Here is a 20,251-nt window from a genome sequence, read left to right as displayed (position 1 = left end):
ATCAGATGGAACAACTGTGAGGGTAGCCACAAAAACTGCTTTTTGAAATGGTGACCCCAATCATGTAACACGTAATCAAAACTTGATTAACATAGAAATCCAATTGCCACTTCATTAATGAACTTTCATTAACCTAGAAAACACTTGTAAAATGCTTGGGCTTAATTTCCCAACAACTAAAAATCTAAAAAATATTGCTGAGGGTTCAAATTTAGTGACACAACTACCACCTCAAAGCTATTCCTCCTAAGCCAAGGTTTGGGGTGCCTTTCATGCAGCACTTCTACCCAAGGCAGGATGCAGACATCATTTGACCCATGCCAGAGCCATGCCCTGTCACCAGCAGTAGGGCTGTGCTAGAATAAAAGGTCCTCAGTAATGCAGACCACTAGCCATGGATCAGCAGGAGTTGATGAAGTCAACATTCCCTGGTAGTCCCAAGATGAAGTTTGCAATGTAGTCCAGCTCTACTGAGCAGCAATGCAGTGGCACTAAGGACCTGTTGATATCTCTGCTAGATGAGAATGTCCCCAGACTCTCCATCCCTAGCTTTCTGCTCCCTCGGGTGTGAGCTACATGTCAAGAAGAGGTCCCTTGGGGCCTTGCCTCCTGCCTAGCTGACTGCTCTTGTCTCTGTGATGGTAGGCTCTATTCAAAGATCAGAAACAAAACCAGGGATGTGGCTGCTTGCACTCCTTTAGCTAAGCATCTCTTTTCAGAGGTCCACAGAAGTCTCAATCAGACATGTTGGGAAATTACTTCCAGACCAGAAAGTGCACAAACCTGGTCCCAGACTCTCTGGCTGCCCACCACACAGCCAGACTCCTGGCTGCCATTCGGTGGTGTAAATCAGCACAGTATGGCTGGATTCACAAGTGGTCCCTTGGCCTTTCCCAGATATTCTCTCCTGCTCTTCAGACTCTTTCACAGCATGTGAACAGTCACAGAGCTGACTGTTTTTTACTTTTCCCTAGATAAAATCACACAGTTTGGAAGAAGAAAAGATGCTTTTCAAAATTCTCTTTCAGAATGTAATTTTTAAATTTCCTTTAGTGTTCCCAAATTCCTGATCCTATGAAGTCCTTTTGCAGAATGTGACACATTGCAGACATGAAACAAATCTGATAAACACTTTGAAAGCATTTAGTTTGTTGTTTGGTTGTTTGTTGGGTTTTTTTTTTGGTGGGTTTCCACACAATCCAAACAAACAAGAAAGGGAATGCTATTACCTCATCTCATACACACAGTACTGAGTCAGGAAGAGGGAGAGTTATCTTATGAGATGCAGTTTTCTGTGTCTAAGCTATTTGACTAGATTCCCTTTGTAATTAATGGAAATGGGTACTTCCAGATTTGTGTCACCTCATCTAAAAGTAGTCTCCTAAAACAGATCAGATAAATTTCATCCTGATGATAGTGCCTGCTCATCACAGCTGACAAAGAATGGGAGCCAGAGCAGACCAGTAGTACTGACGTTTTTTCTGGTCAGGTCAGTCTTGCCATAATATACTTGACTGGAATAGCACCAGGCACACTTGTGAAAGCCAAGTACAAGACTCAGAGCCCCCAGACCGCAATCCCAGTCAATTGCTACTTACACATTCCCTCTTCCAAGGCAGGAAGTTTACCTGCGAAATGCTGTTAGTTTGAGTTAAGATTTCACAGCTGCATTAAAAGGTCTATTTCACTGCTCAGAAAGCAGAACTTTCAATATGCTTTTTTCAGTATATTTGATATGGGCATTTATGTTGCCATTGTTTTGCATTCCTTTCACTGCTAATTTCCTTTCTAATACCATTAATCATATTTTGGTTTACTCACTCCTAGAGCTACGAGAAGGAATGTAATCATTCAGGGAGAATTTCAATAGGTCAAAAAATGGGTTTAAACAACATCCCAGAACCATCTACAAATCAAAGCCCTGGAGTGGCAGACAGATGTGAAAGTGTTGCCGCTGAAGCAGTTTGACCAGCCAGGTGTAAATATGGGGTTTCCTGGACGCTGTAGCAATGGGGCAGAGCCATAGATATTTACTCTCAGGGAGTAACAGATCGGGGAGCACCCTCTTTGTGGACTGTCCAAAGATAACAATCTCTAGAAATCTTCTGGCCTCCAGGCAGCTGAACAGCCCCAACTTTGCATGCCAGCACTCCTCTGTCATCAGGCCACCTGCCAGGCAGATAAGCTGGCAGAAGATCAGACAGGTAACAGGTACAGCGAAAACTTGTTTGTATTCTTCAGAATAGGCTATCACCACACAGTACCTCAGCTTTGCCTGAAATGCTCTAATGGAAATATGTTCACCTGGAGCTTCCCCAGCCATCATCACACATGAATCCCGCCCAACAGCTGAAGGGTGATAGGTACATGTTGTCCATCTCCATTGCGCTCATCAACCTGCACACCTTTCCCTGGGGCTGAAGCTGTACAGAGTGAAACCAGTACTCACCTTAATATGCAGGCTAGCAGAAATATTTAGGGAAAATATTAACCATTTTGACGACTCACTGCCCTTTATGAACAGATGCCTACCGGAGAGGGAAAGGTAACACCAGGAATACAAACATCTCTGTTTCAACTTTTGTGCAAGCTGGGATGGCAAAATTTTAATGTTAGGAAAGTACTGAGAGTATTTGGTGGTATTTGAAATTGCCTGCACAGCCTTCTCACCTTCCTCCTGTAAAATAGACCTCTTTTCACTAAATGTAGAGCCTGAGCAGTACTAACTCCCACGTCATAATATCTCCCTTGAACAGCCCCTGAATTGTTGGTAAGGATCAACTCCAGCAATAGGATTCAATACTGAGGCTTGGAATTTCTCTGTAGGAACACTGTCTGAGGGAAGAGGGCTTTAAAGTGCCCTGCAAGGAGCAACTCCAGAATTTAAGCGTGTCAAGTATTGGCAGTGATAAAATACCTGGGATCACAAATTTCTCTGTCAACATATGTTTTCATATTTACTTTATATTTTTATGAGTATAAAAACAGCTAGTTGGTGAAAATATTACTTTAGAAAGTCTGAAGACCTGTTTTTAATAACCTTTAAAGTAGCTTCCCTTGAGAGGTTTTCTTTCATTAGTCTAAATATTTAATATTGTACTTACTGTTCTTGTTTTTTAGAAAAATGCTTTAATGAAGCAAAATGGCTAATGACTTGCAATCCACTGGTTGTACAGGAGCAGGACTTTAGAGCTTATTTAAAGGAATAGAGAACCACTTTTACAAAAGGTCCTACTCTACAGGTTTTTTGAACCCATTCTGTAATTCCACATTTCCTTCCAGCTGTCAAACTTTCTTCCTGAAACTTTGACCACTAAATACAGGATATGTGTTTTCTGAGACCTAGCACCAGATTTCCAGAGAACATTTTTTATTTGTGAAGTACTCTCCTTTCGACTGGCTATACTTTTTTCCATTTAATTATTTTCTTAGTTACATATATATATAACTATATATATATATATCTTCCTTCCTTCCTTCCTTCTTTCCTTCCTTCCTTCCTTCCTTCCTTCCTTCCTTCCTTCCCTCCCTCCCTTCTTCCTTCCTTCCTTCCTTCCTTCCATACCCATCTCCTTTCCCTTCTCTTTCTCCTTTTCTCCTTTTCTCCTTTTCCTTCTCCCTTTCTCCTTTTCTCCTTTTCCTTCTCCCTTTCCTTAAAGGTGGCTATAAATTTTCTGCTAATCAGCATGTTCATGTAAAAACATGATTTCATGGTTTCTAAAATTTTTATTTTCTGTTTAATAACTTGTATTTTAATAATTACTCACTGTTATCTACATACTACTACATCTTAAATAATCCTATCAATCATAAACCAAGTGTTACTGTTCTTGTCTCAAAGTAAAAAGTTCTCTCAAAAATAGCCAGCTGATTTTGTTTGTGTCAGATGAATCAAAGCAGACATTGAACAGGAGTTCTGCTATGTTTGGGATGGTATCAGGATGCCACCCCATCTTTCTAGCTTAGGTGGAAATGAGAAGAGCTTTTTCAGAATTATGGTTTGCTGAAGGAGAATAACTTTGATCTTTGAAGTTTCCTAACTTATGCCTTAACCTCTGGGGTTTTTTTCTTATTTTGTACAAAGTTACAGCTACGCTTTACTACCCAAAGCATTATGTGGAAGACTGCATGTATGTAAACTGTTTCAGTGAAACTTGTTAAAATAGGCTTAATTTTAATGGAATGAATAATCCCATTCTGAAAGTAAAAAAATCAAGGATACAAACTTTTCAAAGTGAACTTCAAGTGAAAAAAAGGCTGAGCCTGAGGTGAAGTATATCCTTCAAAAAATTTCTGAACTGGGACCCTAACAAAGTACTGCCTTCTACCTAAGGATCAAGATTTATCCAGAACTCAAGTTTTGAAGCCCAAATTTCCCCACATAGACAGGCCTAGGCACACAGGCATATGCAGAAGCAACTTCATTTCAGAAGTTGGGTGCTTTGTTCCTATCTAATCTTCACACAACTGAGACCCAAAGCAAAAAGGTACCTGCATGAGGAAGCAGAAGACAAAGTTATTGGAGGCCATTAACTTATCTCTTTTTCCTTTGTTAGACAGTTTCCAGCTATTACTGACTTCAACATGTCATTCCCAATATATTTGTACCCCTACAGCCCCTGTTCCCCCCAGAGGTCAAACTACCTGTGGCCAAAACTCCCCAGTGCATCAGGATGTTATAACCTCCCCTGAGATAGCTTAGCTTGCATTAACTGCACTTGCCTAGCATAAAGCAGCAGCCTTCTCATTTTTATCTGAAACTGTAGCTGGAGAATCTACTGTCTACTTTTAGTACAAATCCTAGTGGTTAGATTTTTAAAGCAGCAGACTTGAGATCAAATCTTTTTTTTCACTCTAAACAGTTTTGACACTGTAACTCCCACTTCACGGAAGAAAAACCAAGTTGCAAGGCTGCAGGAAAGAAAACTAACCACTATTCTTTCCCAAGATGAGCAGATGACTGGCAAAACCAAGCTAGAAGCAGAGCATGTGAAAGGCAGTATGATGTGGTAACATCATGAATGAGGACATGCAGAAATGAGCAGCATGGGTTCAGATTCTTACTTCCCTAGATAATCTGGGGGTTTAATTCACCAAGTGAAACATAAAAGCTAAATGACTACATTACCTGGAGCCGCATTGAATGTCTGCATTAGGTTATATTAAAAGAATATAACTACAAGTAGTAATCTAAGTATAACTGCAATCATGCAATATGTGTAATTGAAATAGAGCACTGTGTTGCCAAAACATTAGACTGTTTCCTGCCTCTAACCTGAATGGATCAAGTAAGCAGCAACTGTAAAGCTTTTGCATTAAGTTACTGAAACTCCTATCACAGCTTGTAGAGAAGGCAGTCACAATGAAGACAGCTAAGATAAGTGTTTCTTGAAGAATGGCATGTTCCCAAATCTCTTGTCTAATTAAAGACCCAAAATGTTATTCTACTGACAGCAGTACTCACTTGACATCAAAGGCAATCAAGATTTGCCATTCTTTTATGAAGAATTATTTTTATCATATGATTAAAAACAAGCAAGACAATTCACAATGCATCATATAGTAGCACTTTTGTCTGTGACAGCAGACTTCAGTTCCGTAAGTGTCTCAGAGGTCCCACCTGATGTCAAGAGATGAGCTCAGTACTGTAACTGCAGTATCTGAACCAAGTTACGGTCACCTCCAGAAAATACCAGCTCTGACCAGAACCCCGTCCTACTGTATAACTGGCAAACATGCTAGAAAACTTAGGAGCTTACAAACTAAATAAACAAGGATAAAAGGATTGTGCAGATAAGAAATGAGACAAGAGCAGACTGGCTTACCTGAAGTCACAAAGCCAAGCTTCAGTAAAGCACGGAAAGGAGCCTGAGGTTCATCGCTGAAAATCCAGAGGGATTATCTGGATGCAGATCACACTTTGACCTTCATGATAAAAATTTTGCTTGTATCTATCGCACAGCTTTATGCTATTTTATGTGACCTCTAAATGAAAGAGAAAAATAATAGTGAAAACTTCATTTCTCCAAATTCTGTGCCTAGCGTTTGTTTAGTCAAAATGTATGACTGAAGTTAGTTTACAAGCAGGGCATAAACTCTTTATTAGTGAAAGAACTGAGAAAAATTAAGGATCACACCTGTGTCATACTCTTTGCTCCCACAGAAGTGGGAAAATGGGGAAAGATCTATAACTTTAAAATTACTATAATATTAATTTATTACCATCTCCAGCAGCATTATGGCCAGGGATTAGGGTGGAAATTGAATCAGCTAAGACAATATTTTCTTTCTCCACAAAATATAACTTGTATTATTAGCAAGGAAATATTTTTGCACAGTTTATTTAGAAATACTTCTCTATAGATATCTGCTACTTCAGTCATGGTACATTAAGATAACTGTAAATAACAGGTCCTGTTTGAAACCAAACTCTACTGTATTTTATATTATAATGAGGATTCTTTTACAAAATATTAGTTAATGAGATATTAGCAACTAACGCACTGGAAAGGCCAGATGGGAAGATAGTCAACTGTCTAAATCAGATTTTCAGGGAAGTAAACAAATTACTAAGCACACTTATCTGGTTTAATGCCAACCTATACTCTAGGGAACTGATCAAAGAGTGGATCATGAAAAGCTTTTTGGGAGCAGCTAAATTCTACAGCTGTGGTCTTTGTTTTTCTAGTACTTTGCAAGAACAGAAGGGGGAATTACGAAAGCGTCTATCGTACACTACCCATAAACTGGAAATGCTTGAAACGGAATTTGATTCTACACGTCAGTATCTTGAAATAGAATTGAGACGTGCTCAGGAGGAACTTGAAAAAGTAACTGAAAAACTGAGAAGGTTAGTAACTTTTTGAAATGAACAGTCTTTAGGAATTTATAAGTGGCCGTGTTAAGATGTATGAATAAAAATATAATCATATAGTCTCAAACATACATATTATTCATTATGCATCATGCTTTCACATGGAATATACATGTTTCATTTATCCAAACATATATTACATACCACATTAAGTTATTTACGTGTGATATGTAAAATGTCTCTGTATTTATAGTAAATATGCATATAGAAATATACAAATATAAGTGCATATATGACACTTTATATGTAAATATACATGTGGATTAGTGCCACATTATGTTACACATACCAAGATTATAAGCATACTATATATATGTACTATATATATGTACAGATAAATCTTTTTTCATTAGTTTAGCTGCACATTTTCTGTTGTTACAGCATTGATACAACAGAATAGAATGTGGTCCTTCACAACGCAAAGCTGAGACTATGTACAATTCAAATGCTATTATGACATTTTCATTATGCTATAGCATATCATTCACTTTTTAGTCCCAAATAGATTGGAATAATACCAAAACCTATTATTATTTAAAATTGTTGAAGCTCTGGTACACAGCCATTGCAAATCGGGGGCCCAGTTAAAGTTAATGAAAAATTATATTACGCATGCACTGCTGACATTCCTGGTGCTGATTAAAATGGTCTGTAATCTAGCTTTAAATTTATCAGTGATTCTTATTATCAATTTTTTCATTGTTTGCAAAACTTCTGAACCTAAAATTATCCATTTATGCAGGAATGTATTTGCATTTCTTGTGAGATGTTTCTAAAATGATGTAGATGATTAAACTGTTTGATTTAGCTCATTGGATGAGTCAAAACAAAATTCAGAATGAATCATCCCAGGGCTTCATACCCAATTCATACCCAAAGAAATACCTTTTATTCCTTGCAGAAGTCAAAAATCAAACCAAAACAAAGCCATAAACCAACAACAAACTAAGTCAGTCAAATCGTGTGATCCAAATTTTAAAGAGAAGCCTTAAGACCTCAAATTAGGAAACAACCTAATGTGATCTTATAACTTAAACGCTTCCTTAACCAAGGACGCTTCTTGTGACAAGGCTAAAATCTACACACATGTATCAAGAGCAGTCTGGAGGTTGGTTTTTTGCCAACAGTGTATTTCCTATCACTTCACTGAGCTATGAAAAGGAACTTCACTCTTGACATAGGTTTGCTTCAGTACATTACAAGACAGGGATTGCTGGTACTCTTTTGAAGAATTATTTCAGACACAGTTGCCATAAATCAGCAGAGGTGCTGACCGCTCAACTTTTGTTAAAACAAAGGCGCTTCCTAGTCATTGGACACTGATGAGTTAAGCACCCTTCAAAACTCAGGCCAGGCAGTCTTCCTTTGCTCTAGGCAGAATCCAGACCAAACATCAGATTGGTAGAACTGACTTTCCAATCATCTAATGGGCCATTGTACCATATTACAAAGAAAACTTACATTAGAAATTATGTTTCAGGCAGGTGATTACTCCCCTAAAGACATATCATATTTGAAGCCCAAAATATTTTATGAGGTGAGCGTTAAAAAATGTTTCGATTGAGAATAGCAAGGCATACCACAAGTTGAACTAGATTTCCCAACCTAGAGAAGGATAACATCTAATACAAAACTGTCATCCAAATGCATGTCAGCAACATGTCACGAGGAAAATCAATGTGAGAAAAACAAGGAACTAGAATTAGTTTCAGTCATGTATCTCTTGCTTTATTCAAGAGCAACAAAGGGAGAGAAATTCACACACACAAACCCCAAAATAAATAAGCCCTGTGTACAGGATCCACTTGCATACTAGAGAACATTTCTGTTATTAAACTTCCACAACTAAGTGCAGAATTTTTCTGAGAGTCTGAATGGCCATCCACTTATATTCCTTTCTGAATGCCTTTAGTATCTTAATTTATGCAGAATTACCTATGTTGCTGCTAGGCCTCCCCTCTCTTAGCCAAACAAGGAGGTCACTTATGTGGCTTAATGGTCAAGTTTTTGACCTCTCTACAAAGGTTTAGAGGTGGCCTTTTTCTTTATTTCTGGTGGGAGCAAAAGCAGGACACTGCTGAGAAAGTTTGAATATATTAACTGTAAAGCGTAAGTTCAGCTTTGAAAAGTAACTGAAAAGAGATTGGGGATTTCATTTACCTCACAGTAGTCCCCTATCTGATGTGATCAGCATAACTCTTTTTTTTAGGATAAAATTAAAAAAAAAATCAAATACCAATCATGGAACCAAAACGGGACTCCAAATTTCATGCTGGCTTTCCTCCTTGAGACCCTACCTTGTACAACAACTTGGCCCTCATCATAGCTTTTACCAGAACACAAGAAATAAACCCATACAGAGATTCATACACACACACACACCAATTGTTTCACCAAAAAGCAAGGTATTTCATGGACAGGGTGTTCTGAACAGAAATCCTGTAGCTGTTTTAGTTTTGGAATAAGTGAAGGGAAAACTCCCTTGTTTTCGTGAGAAAGTCCAACTGGTGACAACAGAGAGAAGAAAGGTTTTTTGAACAAGAAGTTACTGTTTTAGCAGTCACTCTTCAAAGTTAAGCTGCACTTTGGGTGAAATTCTCTTCTTTCAAGGTCAGCTCAGGCCTGTGTTTTACTTTTAGATGTATTTCATGGCCTTAAGAGGGCTTGAGACTGAGTGGAAACAGAGGCTTTTGCAGACTTCTTCTTTAGTGGTGATCTGCAGTCTTAGAGAAGAGCGTGTTGTCTGCTGGGTTAGAACCCAGACATGTAATGTTCAATATGGTCCAAATATTTTTCATTTGACCCTAATTTGGTCAAGAATCTAAACATGCATTTAATACATGCCCATATATGCACCTGGAGGCGCATGGGTATCACCTAACAATACAAACAACAAAGCAAGCCATCAAAAAATGGTAATAGTTATTGATTCACAGGAGCTTATTCTTACAGCAGTTTCACAGGGTAGCAAAGCTGACCTACTGTTTGCTTTCATTACAAAGAAGCCTGATTTACAATGTTAAAATGTTTCATACAATTTTCAGGTTATCTGGGTGTATTTTTTCTGAAAACAAGGCTAAGTTACCATTTGTTTATCTGGTCATTTTCAAATTTGAATAGGTTTCCCAATATTTTTTTTTTTTTTTTACAGTGTTGCCCACAGATTAATTTAACTATTCTGTTCCTCCTTTATCCCTTTAAAACTTTCTTCCAAATATTTCTAGGTCCATTTCTCTCCTCACCACCTACATTTGCTGAAACTTCCTTTGGCACAGTGGATTTCCAGTTTGGGTTATATGCATATATGTGCATGTGTATGTGTACATGTGTTTCTTCTTATTTTGACTACCTTTGCATACTGTTCTCAATAGAAACACTTTTTGAAGTACAATTTCCTACTTAATGTGGATTTTTAAATTACACTGGATTTTATTTTACTGGGAGGTGGTCAGGTTTTTTCCATGTTACATTAATGTGTTAAAGAACCAGGGTTTGTGGCCTACTTTCTCCTAAACATACAACAGAGGAAAATTTGATGGTCAAAGAGAATAGAAATCAGAAGCAGAGAAGCAGACTGTGATAAGCTCTTGAAAAAATCCTTTATGGCATGGAAGTGTTGCCATCAAAGAGCAAATATGGTAACCAACCTTCCCATAATCTATATCAAGAGAAAAAGCGCCAACAGAAGCTGGGGAGGAAACCCAGTGCTGTATTGCCACCCTCACAAGCCAGATATGCAAGTGGCAATTAGCAGTTACTGCTGGTTTTATTAATGAACTCAAAGTTCTACACTGCAGAACAGACCGGAGTATGGAGACGCCTGAGCTAGAAAAGTCCTGAACCAGTATTTTTTTCCCCCTTTTCTTTCAGGAATTTATACAGATGGTTTTGAACTCATGCAAAATTTTAGGAGGTTGCAGGTGCTAAAATTTTCCATCAGTTTAACACTACCTCTAATTGAGCCACAAGCTGCCTGGGTGCAAACCAAGGTTAACCTTTTCTATTTTGCTTTATTAGAGAAAAACTGCAGACCATGACGCAGGAGATCAGACAGGCCTGGGGCACTTCAGGTCTCAGCCAGCAGGCCTTATCATACTTTTTAAATCCTTGTTCTCCACACCACGGTACACAGCCTTACCAGCAAAACATAACTATGTTTGTGCTGAGTAGCAGTTTGCAGGCAAAGCCAATCTAAGCCTTTTTACTTCCACTAATTTACCAAAATAATTTCTGATTTTGCTTGTGCCATGAAAAGCTGTGTACAAGGTACCCTGAGATTTCTCTCTGTTGTGTTGACAGCTAAATAGCCATGAAAATCCCAAGTATACCTAGATCTGCACAAATAAATGTCTATACAGAGGCTTAGTGGCAAATGCTGTGTTTAACTGGAGCACGGACAATGCGGAGATCCGTAAACTTCAATCAATCCTTTAAGTCACACAGATATTTACACAATGGCATTGTGAGAACTGGTGAGTAATGACCAAACCATAGGTTAGTTCAAGTCTCACAGATTTTCAGCCCATTTGGGTCACCACCTTAGCAAACACTGTACTGCAAATCCACCTTAGAGTGAGAAAATCTCCACTCTGTAGCTCTGTAAAATATACATAACACCGAAACTTCTCCCAGGCTCTCAGTGCACATTTGAAATGGATGGCCTGAGGCTGGGCTGACCCTTGAGACCCCAGGGAGATTCATCCATGGGGGTGTCATCATTTATGCCCGCAGAGCAGATGTCCTCTGTACAGAACTCCCCTTCCAGGTCTGTGGGGCAGATGTTACCATATTACTGGCAGCCTCAAGCCAGAGCACTGCATGCCTTTCGAGAGGTACCGTGAGCCACTGGCCTGTCCATGAATGGAGAATTTTTATCATTTAACTAGAAAGAAAATCTCCATGGCAACAGATACAGGGAGAGTCCTGAACCATCACATTGCTTCACTGCCACAAAGGGGCGAGTTGGACCCCTCAGTTTTCAATGGCATAATTCAAATGCAAATCTTCATTCCAGTTTTAAGAACCACTCCTAATCATACAATAAACCAAAGAGACTTCTTTAATCCCAGTCCCTTCCTGATCATCATGGAAGCTATACACAGATCCAGGCTTCTCAGAGCAGTGGCTTTCTGCTGAAAAAAAACATGCATTGAATCTGTGATCACTCGTACAGTGAACTAACCCTAACGCTTGCATTCTACCTAAAATCAACTCACTATTGAAAATATTTTGACCTGTTGACCTAAGATTCCCAGTACAAACATATAGATGTATTCAGACAAAGTTTTCACAGCTCAGCTTCCAGCAGCTGCTGAGGTGGTATGTACAAACATGACCATGGAGCTACCCTCCATACCTTCAATGAAGAGAAAAGGAAACCTCTCTCACACTTACCAAAATAATGATGCTTTTCCCACAGGCAGTGCAGCTTGTTGATTACAATACCAAGGTTACCATCTAAGCAGCCTAAAGATGTACAAATTGAAACTTTGGTGTATCTTTCTATAATAAGCAGGGAAGCCTCATTTTGTGAGTCCATTCAATCCCTTGGTGCTAATAAACTTTTTCCAGGCTAAGCTATCTGAATGTATGTCCTGGAGAAAGAGGATATGTTTAGCTCTTGAGAAGAGGCAATTCCTTGAACTTCTGTAAAAAGAAGGAATATTCTCTTTATATGGTGCTTTTGCTACAGTCATTAGGTTTCTGCTGCAATTTTCCTTATTAAGATTACCACACAATTTTTTTTCTGTACTAAAAGACACATAAGAAAGCATACAGCTCAAGCTTCCTCTCTAGCATATTACTCCTGAGCCTGATTTAAAGCTACAATATCTTTGTGCAAGTTCCCATGCTGTGATGCATGTCTGCACATAAGTGGAGAACAGCAAACATATTTTCACTTCCTGGTGGAATTTGCTGCTAATTATAGTAAGCAAACATGAAAAAAGAAGCTTGCTTAGGAAGTAGGTGGTAATTACATTTCAAAGGAACCAATGACTGGCAACAGGAGTGATAAAAAAGAAGATTTCAAGTACTGCAAGCCAAGGTTTTTTACTGATGTAAAAATTACAGGTAAAGAACAACATGAAAATCAATGCATTCAATTACCTTATATCATCTTTGTTTTAGGATACAAAACAATTACCTAGCCTTACAAAGAATTAATCAGGATCTGGAGGATAAACTTTACAGAATGGTAAGTTGTCATAAGTGAACTTTCCTTTTAAATTAGATGTGGTTTTATGGTTCTTAAATCATAGGACAAATGTATATGTAGCTGTGACAAAAAATAAACACCCTAATGCTCCAAACGTAGTATGCTTTAAAAAGATACTGACTTTATCAGTATCAGCTTTTAGAGCTAAAGCTGTGTGTGGTGGCATAAGTCTATCAGTTTAAACAGAAATTTCACTGGCTGATGATCTGTATGAAAAAATTGTACCTTCAAAATAATTCTGGTTAATTATTTAATAACTTCATGGGTTTTAAATATTTATGTTTTCATTAATGACAAATTTAAATAAGGTAATGCAAGGTTTTCTCATGCTTCTTAGATGCTTTAATACAGCTTTTGTTAAGGGATTTAATAGAGCTTGAATGGTCTGACTTTTATATGCTGTCATAACTCTCAGTCTCAGTGTATTAATTTCCAATCTGCATGTGTCTGCAACTGCAATGTCACTGTCACAGGCCAATTTATAACTCAGTGAAGAAATCACTGTGCCATTTATGGGCTTCACATCTAGGACTAGCATTGAAAGACACAGCTTCACTCATCCAAAATAGTATGAAGATGTTAAAAAGAAATAGTGCCCTGGCTCATTGTTAATGCTGTGGGGATATCAGACTTGCTGTTAGGAGAAAATCTATAGAGAAATAGATAGAGAAGGGTTTAAAGAGGAAATTTTTAAACTTCCAAAGATATAATTCCAAAGGTTGTAATTGTAGACTGACCTGCTTCCTCCTTTCCTGGGTCAGGATGATCAGTGGTCCTCTGTTCCACTTCCACACAGCCCAGACCTGGTGTGGCCCTAGAAAGCATAATGCATACATGTAAGCACACAGTTTATAGGTCCAGAGTCCTGATGTACAGCTACAAGGATAAGCCTGCATTTTACACAAGTATCATATGTAACATTTGCATAGGTGGGCAGCTTAGAATGAGTGGGACAGGTTATTGTGCTTTCACAGTAAATAGGGACTGTGGCAACATACTGGAGAGATACCAGCCTTTACTAAGAAATGTGAAACAAATCTTTGAAAATAACATCATTCTTATCTCGGCAGTCTGTTGAAATAGCTGACAATGAATAGAACATTGATGCCTTTGTAACTGGCTAACAACAGGGCAAAGTTACACCTGGGTTATAGCGATGTTTGTTCATAAATTTATACAAACACTGTGCAAGTATAAATAACTTTTTTCTCTTGTTTTTTTTTTCTTCCCTCTTCTTTTGTTAATTCTTTTTCCTTTGGGATTTTTTCTTGATCTGTGGCCTGAAATTTATTAGATGTGCATTACAAAAGTTAAATAAAGTAGAGGCATTCTGACCGGTAAATAAAATAAAAATATTACAAACATAGAAAGAAGGACTCTAGAAAATCCATGCTTTTTTATCAGGTATTTCAGATCAAAGCAAAGAACTTTTAACCTGCTGTTTAAGTATCCACTTAAAACCCTGAGAAATTATTTCAGAGCACAGTACAGAAAGAAAGAAGGCTGGTTGCATGGAACACTCTACCTTTTTATATCCCACTAATATGACAGTCATTGAAGGCAGCTTTAAAGGCTTGAAGATCAACCAGGGTCTGTACAGCACTTAACTCCAGACTGCTTTGCTGTCTGAAAAATTGAAACTGAAGACACAAAAGCAGACAGATGTCAAATTGAAATCCTATTGAAAGCAAAAAGATGAGGAACATACTACCATATTTGATTTAGATAAGACAAACCATTTGATTTTCTTGGGCACTTGAAAACCCCTCAATACTTCAGAGAAAGTTGGATTAAATAACAGCTGGTCTGGTTAATCAACAGCTTATGGTGGACAGAGCTATTGGATACCTTTCTCTCCTTTTCCTGCTTAGGAAGAACAGCCATGTATATTTGTTGTTTAAGTTACTCAGTTTGTCATCCCAGAGTCACAAGCCTTTGATTTCTCTACCTTTATACATATCCAAATATACAAACTATGTGTTTACATTCTCCCTCTGTCCCCCACCCCATCTCTTTATATACACACATACATTATGTGTATAAACACACACATATATGTACTCAGACTCGTACACAAGTTTTGACCATTTTATGTGTCCAAATGCAACAAGTAGGAACAAGAAGATCCCTGGGGCAGTGGTCTCTCACTCTCCCTGTCTGCAGATGACCTGGGATGCTCCCAAGAGACCATGTTCTCTCTGCCCTTACAACACCCCCTCTACCAGTGACTGGCACCAGCTCATCATAATTAATCTAGGACTTACCTTGGCCACCCTCTTCTAATTTTTTGGGGATCCTGAGTGTTAAAGTCTTTCATTTCTGCTCTTGGTATAAGGGATGTAAAAAATAATCATTAATTCCTTAGCAGTCACAGGAAAGAACCTGAAGTAGCTGTTATTTTTCTTCTAGGCTCTGCTTCCTTTTGAGTGCTAGTCTATAAAATATTAAAAAAATATTTGAGAGCACACTTCTGATCATGGCAAATTGTATCCAATTGAAACTTCTGTCACATCGACACTGGAAACAAAAATATAAAATATAAACCAGTCTGTGTTGGGAGAGTTTGCTCTATTAAACTGGGCAACACCTAACATATAGCACAGTAGAGGCAGATGTAGCACAGAACTAAAATTCTGCTGTCACTGCTCATAAAATTCTCGCTCTTACCACAGTCTGGGTCTTTAACTGGAGAAGATTTGTTTCACCTTGTAAGCACTGGTTAAATAGAGGAATATACAGGCTGTCTTCTTAAATATTTGAGCTTTCTATCTCTTTTTTTCCATTAAGATGTGGGGAAAGACTAAACAGATTCCTCAAATTTTGCACTGTGATTACATCACAGGACTGTTCAATTAAAGAACCTTTTATAATATCTAGTTCCAGTTGTCACAAGTCGTCTGCATTTTCCCTTACACTTGTCAGATTTTCCCAAGGATGCTCTGCCATGGTCTTGTTGCTCACAAATAGCAATTACAAGTAGATTATACAAGTCATTCCAACCACATGTTAATAAATCCTGTATAGGATCTCAGTCCAACAGTATTCCCCATATGATCATCACTGGAATTAAGCAATGTATTTTAAAAAGCTTTTGAAGTTCTACGGCTTTTGGTTGCAGTTAGTTCTGTAATTTTACCCTTAAAGCCAGATTTTTAGTGGTATCTACATTTGGGAAGAACCAATACCTAATAATAGCTGCTTAATAAACCTAATTGCTAATGAAAATCTCACCCATTTCTTCTCTCCCATCTGTATTTTGAATGTTGCTGAAAACTTTACCATGGAAATCCAGCTGCAAAAAGCTCATGAGACCTTATTCTCCAGAAACACCCTAAATTTTGTCTTTTGTAATTATAAAGCAACAGCTTGACAGACAGACAGCTTGATGGTATAAGCTCGCTTCTCATGCAAAGTCCTTCAAGAAGCCAAAATGTAAACCCCTGTTCAGTCTAAAATACGTGCTACCTGCAACTAATGCAAAAATACACAGGCAGCATTAGTGGTGAATATGGAAGGTGACAGCTGTATGGTTAGGAACAAAGCCCTCTGATGACCCGGGGAAGCAGCAGATAAATCAATGTACCCAGTTCATAAACCCTTACTCCCACATACCCCTTGGACTGCCAACTCATCTCCCTCAAGCATACTGCCAAACTCTGGTTCTTCAAAGTCCTGTTGGATTTGGTTGCTGTTTTTAAGGCAGGAAATTGTTTTTTTCTCCCTCAGCATCAGAGCAGGACCTTTCGGTAGCGTAGGCAATACTGAATGCTGTCAGACATCAGTGACATGACTGGACTCTTACGCTTTGTTGGGTAGGAGATGCTGCCCACTGGCTCCATCAGCCCTGCAAGGCTCCCCACTGTGGCCATAGCTACTGGCACTTTGGTTCCCTCCTCTGCAAAGCAAGCATCAGGCATTATACATTTTATCATCTGACAAGATGAAAACTGTTACATCACATTAGTGCCTGATTTTTCATTTACATTAAGCAGGCTAGAGGGTGTGACTCTGCCATAAATTTGGAAGTAATTATTATATAAGCCAACAGTAAAGGGGGATTTGTGTTAAGGATAATCATGTTTGAAACGCTTAACTATCTGAGCACTACACTGATTTTTATGCTGTTTCTTACTCTGAATATGAGCTCAAGGAGGAGTACAAGGTACAGCAAATAATTATGCTCTCTGCTGATTGATGAGAGTTATTTATCCAGTTCTTCAATATCTTTGGCTTTCTGGTCTGCTGGCCATAAGATATTCCTAAGCATCTCTATATGCGGAAATCCAAAGAATAATTATTATGAGTTGGACAATTTTAAGTGGTGCTCTAAGACTTTGCATCAGGGAAATGTTGTTTTAAAGGAAGCAGCTTGCTGGAAGTCCAGGCCATGAAGGTAAAGAATATGAACAGCTGTGAGGAATCTGATGAACAATTTCATTCAAGAATGAAAAGCATCTAATTAGCAGGGTGAACCCATCGCTTTGGCTTTGGAATTTAAACCAGTCACTAGATTGTACCTGAGTCTCCCAAGACAGCTACAAGACAGCTACCAGTCACCCTTCAGTGTGGTTTAAATCATATATGAAAGATGAAGGCAACGAAGAAAAAGCCCGTTTCTGACACAAACCTAACAAAAGCAGAAGCCCAACATGTTTATGTTTCAGCCTCATCCCTGGAAGTCTTCAAGGCCAGGTCGAATGCGGCTTTTGGCAGCCTTGTCTAGTGGAAGGTGTCCCTGCCCATAGCAGGGGGTTGGAACCAGATGATTGTCGTGGTTTAAACCCAGTCAGGTAACTCGTTCGCTCACTTCCCCCCCTTTTTCTTGCCCTCCCCCTGCTCTCGGAGGGACGGAGAGGAGAATCGAAAAGAATGCAACTCCCACGGGTTGAGATAAGAACAGTTTAGTAACTAAGGTATAACACAGATCACTACTGCTACCACCAATGATAATAATGATAAAGGAAATAACAAGGGAAGAGAATACATCATCTCACCACCAGCCGACCGATAACTCGCCCCCCCAGCCCGACCAAGCTCTGACCGATACCTCCTCCAACCCTGCCGTCTCCCAGCCCTTCCGGCTAACTCCCAATTACCTCCTGGGCATGACGTGCTGTGGTATGGAATACCTCTTTGGTCAGTTTGGGTCAGGTGTCCTGTCTCTGCTTCCTCCTGGCTTCCCCTCCTCCCTGGCAGAGCATGAGGCTCACAAAGTCCTTGGCCAAACCAAAACATCGCTTGTTATCAGCTCTGTTCCCGAGCTGAAAGTCAAAATATTGCACTGCACCAGCTACCAAGAAGGGGAAAAATGACTGCTACTGCTGAACCCAGGACATTATCCACCCCTTATTCCATACCATTCACGTCATGCTCAGATCCCACATTTTCAATATACCATCACTCTTATCTCAGTGCACTCTTATCTTAGTGCATGGACCAGTCCCTATAAAGCTGCTGCGTCCATCTGGTCCATGATGCCAGGCTCCATCTCTTGTAACAGTCTTCCAGAGCAGGAGAGACTGTGTGCAGTGTTCACACTCGTGAATAACCTGGGCAATAGTGTCCATTGCTAAGTCCACCCCTCGATCATGAGTCCATCTCTACGTTGCATCTCTGCTCTGATGGCCTGAAGTGCATTGGGCCCATCAGGCTCAAAATAATTCACTGTCCCCTTAAGCAGTTTCTGCAGCTTGTTGCTGGGGACTCCATACAGCTGCCTTCCATCTCCGATGCTTCCAAAGCACTGGAGGGGCCCAGTGGACTAGATACTTGCCCATACTGTCACACACACCCTGCCACTCCTGGCTGTCCAGCCTTGGAGAAAACCTCTTGGTCCCCCTGTATTGTTGTCTAACTGCAGACAAGACCCAAACCTGACTCTGCTTAACTTTTGAGATCAGACAAAATGGTTGTGGGTAGAACACAGCCTGTGTGTGTGCCAACATGCTGATCCCCATCACAATCAGCAGGCAGGTCCCAAGGATACCCAAAGGCCATTCGAAACCTTCAGAACTCTCAGTTGATGCTGCTGTACTTGTCGCTGGGGCTGGTGTAGCTGCTGTGCTTGTCACTGGGGCCGGTGTAGCTGCTGTGCTTGCCAGCTCTCCCACCGCCAGCTTCTCTTTTCCTGAGTCCAGCTCTTCCTCCTCTGCCTTGCTGGGAAATGCTGCGTGGTCTCCTGCGTCCTCCTGGGGCTCGGCGGGCGGCTTCCGGGGAATGCTCTCGGCCGTCGCGGGGCTGGGCTCGGCCGCGGGGCTCGGCTCCTCCGCGGGGCTCGGCTCCTCCGCCGCCTTCTCCCGCTGCTCGGCAGCCGCCTGCTTCTGCTCCTCGACTGCCCCGACCTCCTCCACCGGCAGCCGTCCCCTCGCGGCCTCCGGCCCCGCTCCCGCCGCCGCTTGGTCCCCGGGGCCGCTCTCCCGGGCCGCTTCAGCAGCCGCCGGCTCCCGGGGCCGCTCCCCCTCAGCTCCCCGCAGCCTCACGAAGATGGAGAGTAGGGTGAGGGCCAGGATGGTGAAGAGCAGCCGGACGGCCAGGTACAAGTCCACGGCCACGTCCGTCCCGCCCTGCTGCTGGAGCCCGCCCGTATTACAAGCCATTGCCATAAAGCACAGTGAGACAAGAACCTTAGCCCAAGCCCCATACTTGATAAACACTATCACAGCAAATACCGGCTCTACGTAAGTTACAACATTCTGAAGCTGTGAGATGAACAAGAACAACTCTGAGAGCCAATAAATCAGCATTGTGACAAGTGACTATTAATTCGGTCAGATCTGTTGTTATCTCAACCCTTCGTGCCCCACGTTGGGCGCCAAAAAGAACTGTCGTGGTTTAAACCCAGTCAGGTAACTCGTTCGCTCACTTCCCCCCCTTTTTCTTGCCCTCCCCCTGCTCTCGGAGGGACGGAGAGGAGAATCGAAAAGAATGCAACTCCCACGGGTTGAGATAAGAACAGTTTAGTAACTAAGGTATAACACAGATCACTACTGCTACCACCAATGATAATAATGATAAAGGAAATAACAAGGGAAGAGAATACATCATCTCACCACCAGCCGACCGATAACTCGCCCCCCCAGCCCGACCAAGCTCTGACCGATACCTCCTCCAACCCTGCCGTCTCCCAGCCCTTCCGGCTAACTCCCAATTACCTCCTGGGC

At 40.4% G+C, this 20,251-nt stretch overlaps 1 protein-coding gene across 11 annotated transcripts in view; it reads left to right on the top strand.

Annotated features, from left to right (window-relative positions):
• Window positions 1-20,251, top strand: part of BEGAIN (brain enriched guanylate kinase associated) — a 174,166-nt gene that overhangs the window by 98,023 nt on the left and 55,892 nt on the right. For 8 of the 11 annotated variants that reach the window (XM_062627922.1, XM_062627923.1, XM_062627925.1 and 5 more), the window contains 2 exons: window positions 6,689-6,850; window positions 13,004-13,070. In XM_062627922.1, the coding sequence (XP_062483906.1) occupies window positions 6,689-6,850; window positions 13,004-13,070 (229 nt within the window). The remainder of the gene's footprint in view (window positions 1-6,688; window positions 6,851-13,003; window positions 13,071-20,251) is intronic. The other 3 variants (XM_062627927.1, XM_062627932.1, XM_062627930.1) reach the window with 1 other exon arrangement.

Source organism: Pezoporus occidentalis, unplaced genomic scaffold (assembly GCF_034315485.1).
Source record: "Pezoporus occidentalis ecotype Australia unplaced genomic scaffold, CSIRO_AGI_Poc_V1 ctg31, whole genome shotgun sequence".
Classification (NCBI taxonomy): Eukaryota; Metazoa; Chordata; class Aves; order Psittaciformes; family Psittacidae; genus Pezoporus; species Pezoporus occidentalis.
This window is presented reverse-complemented; position numbering and strand designations above follow the sequence as displayed.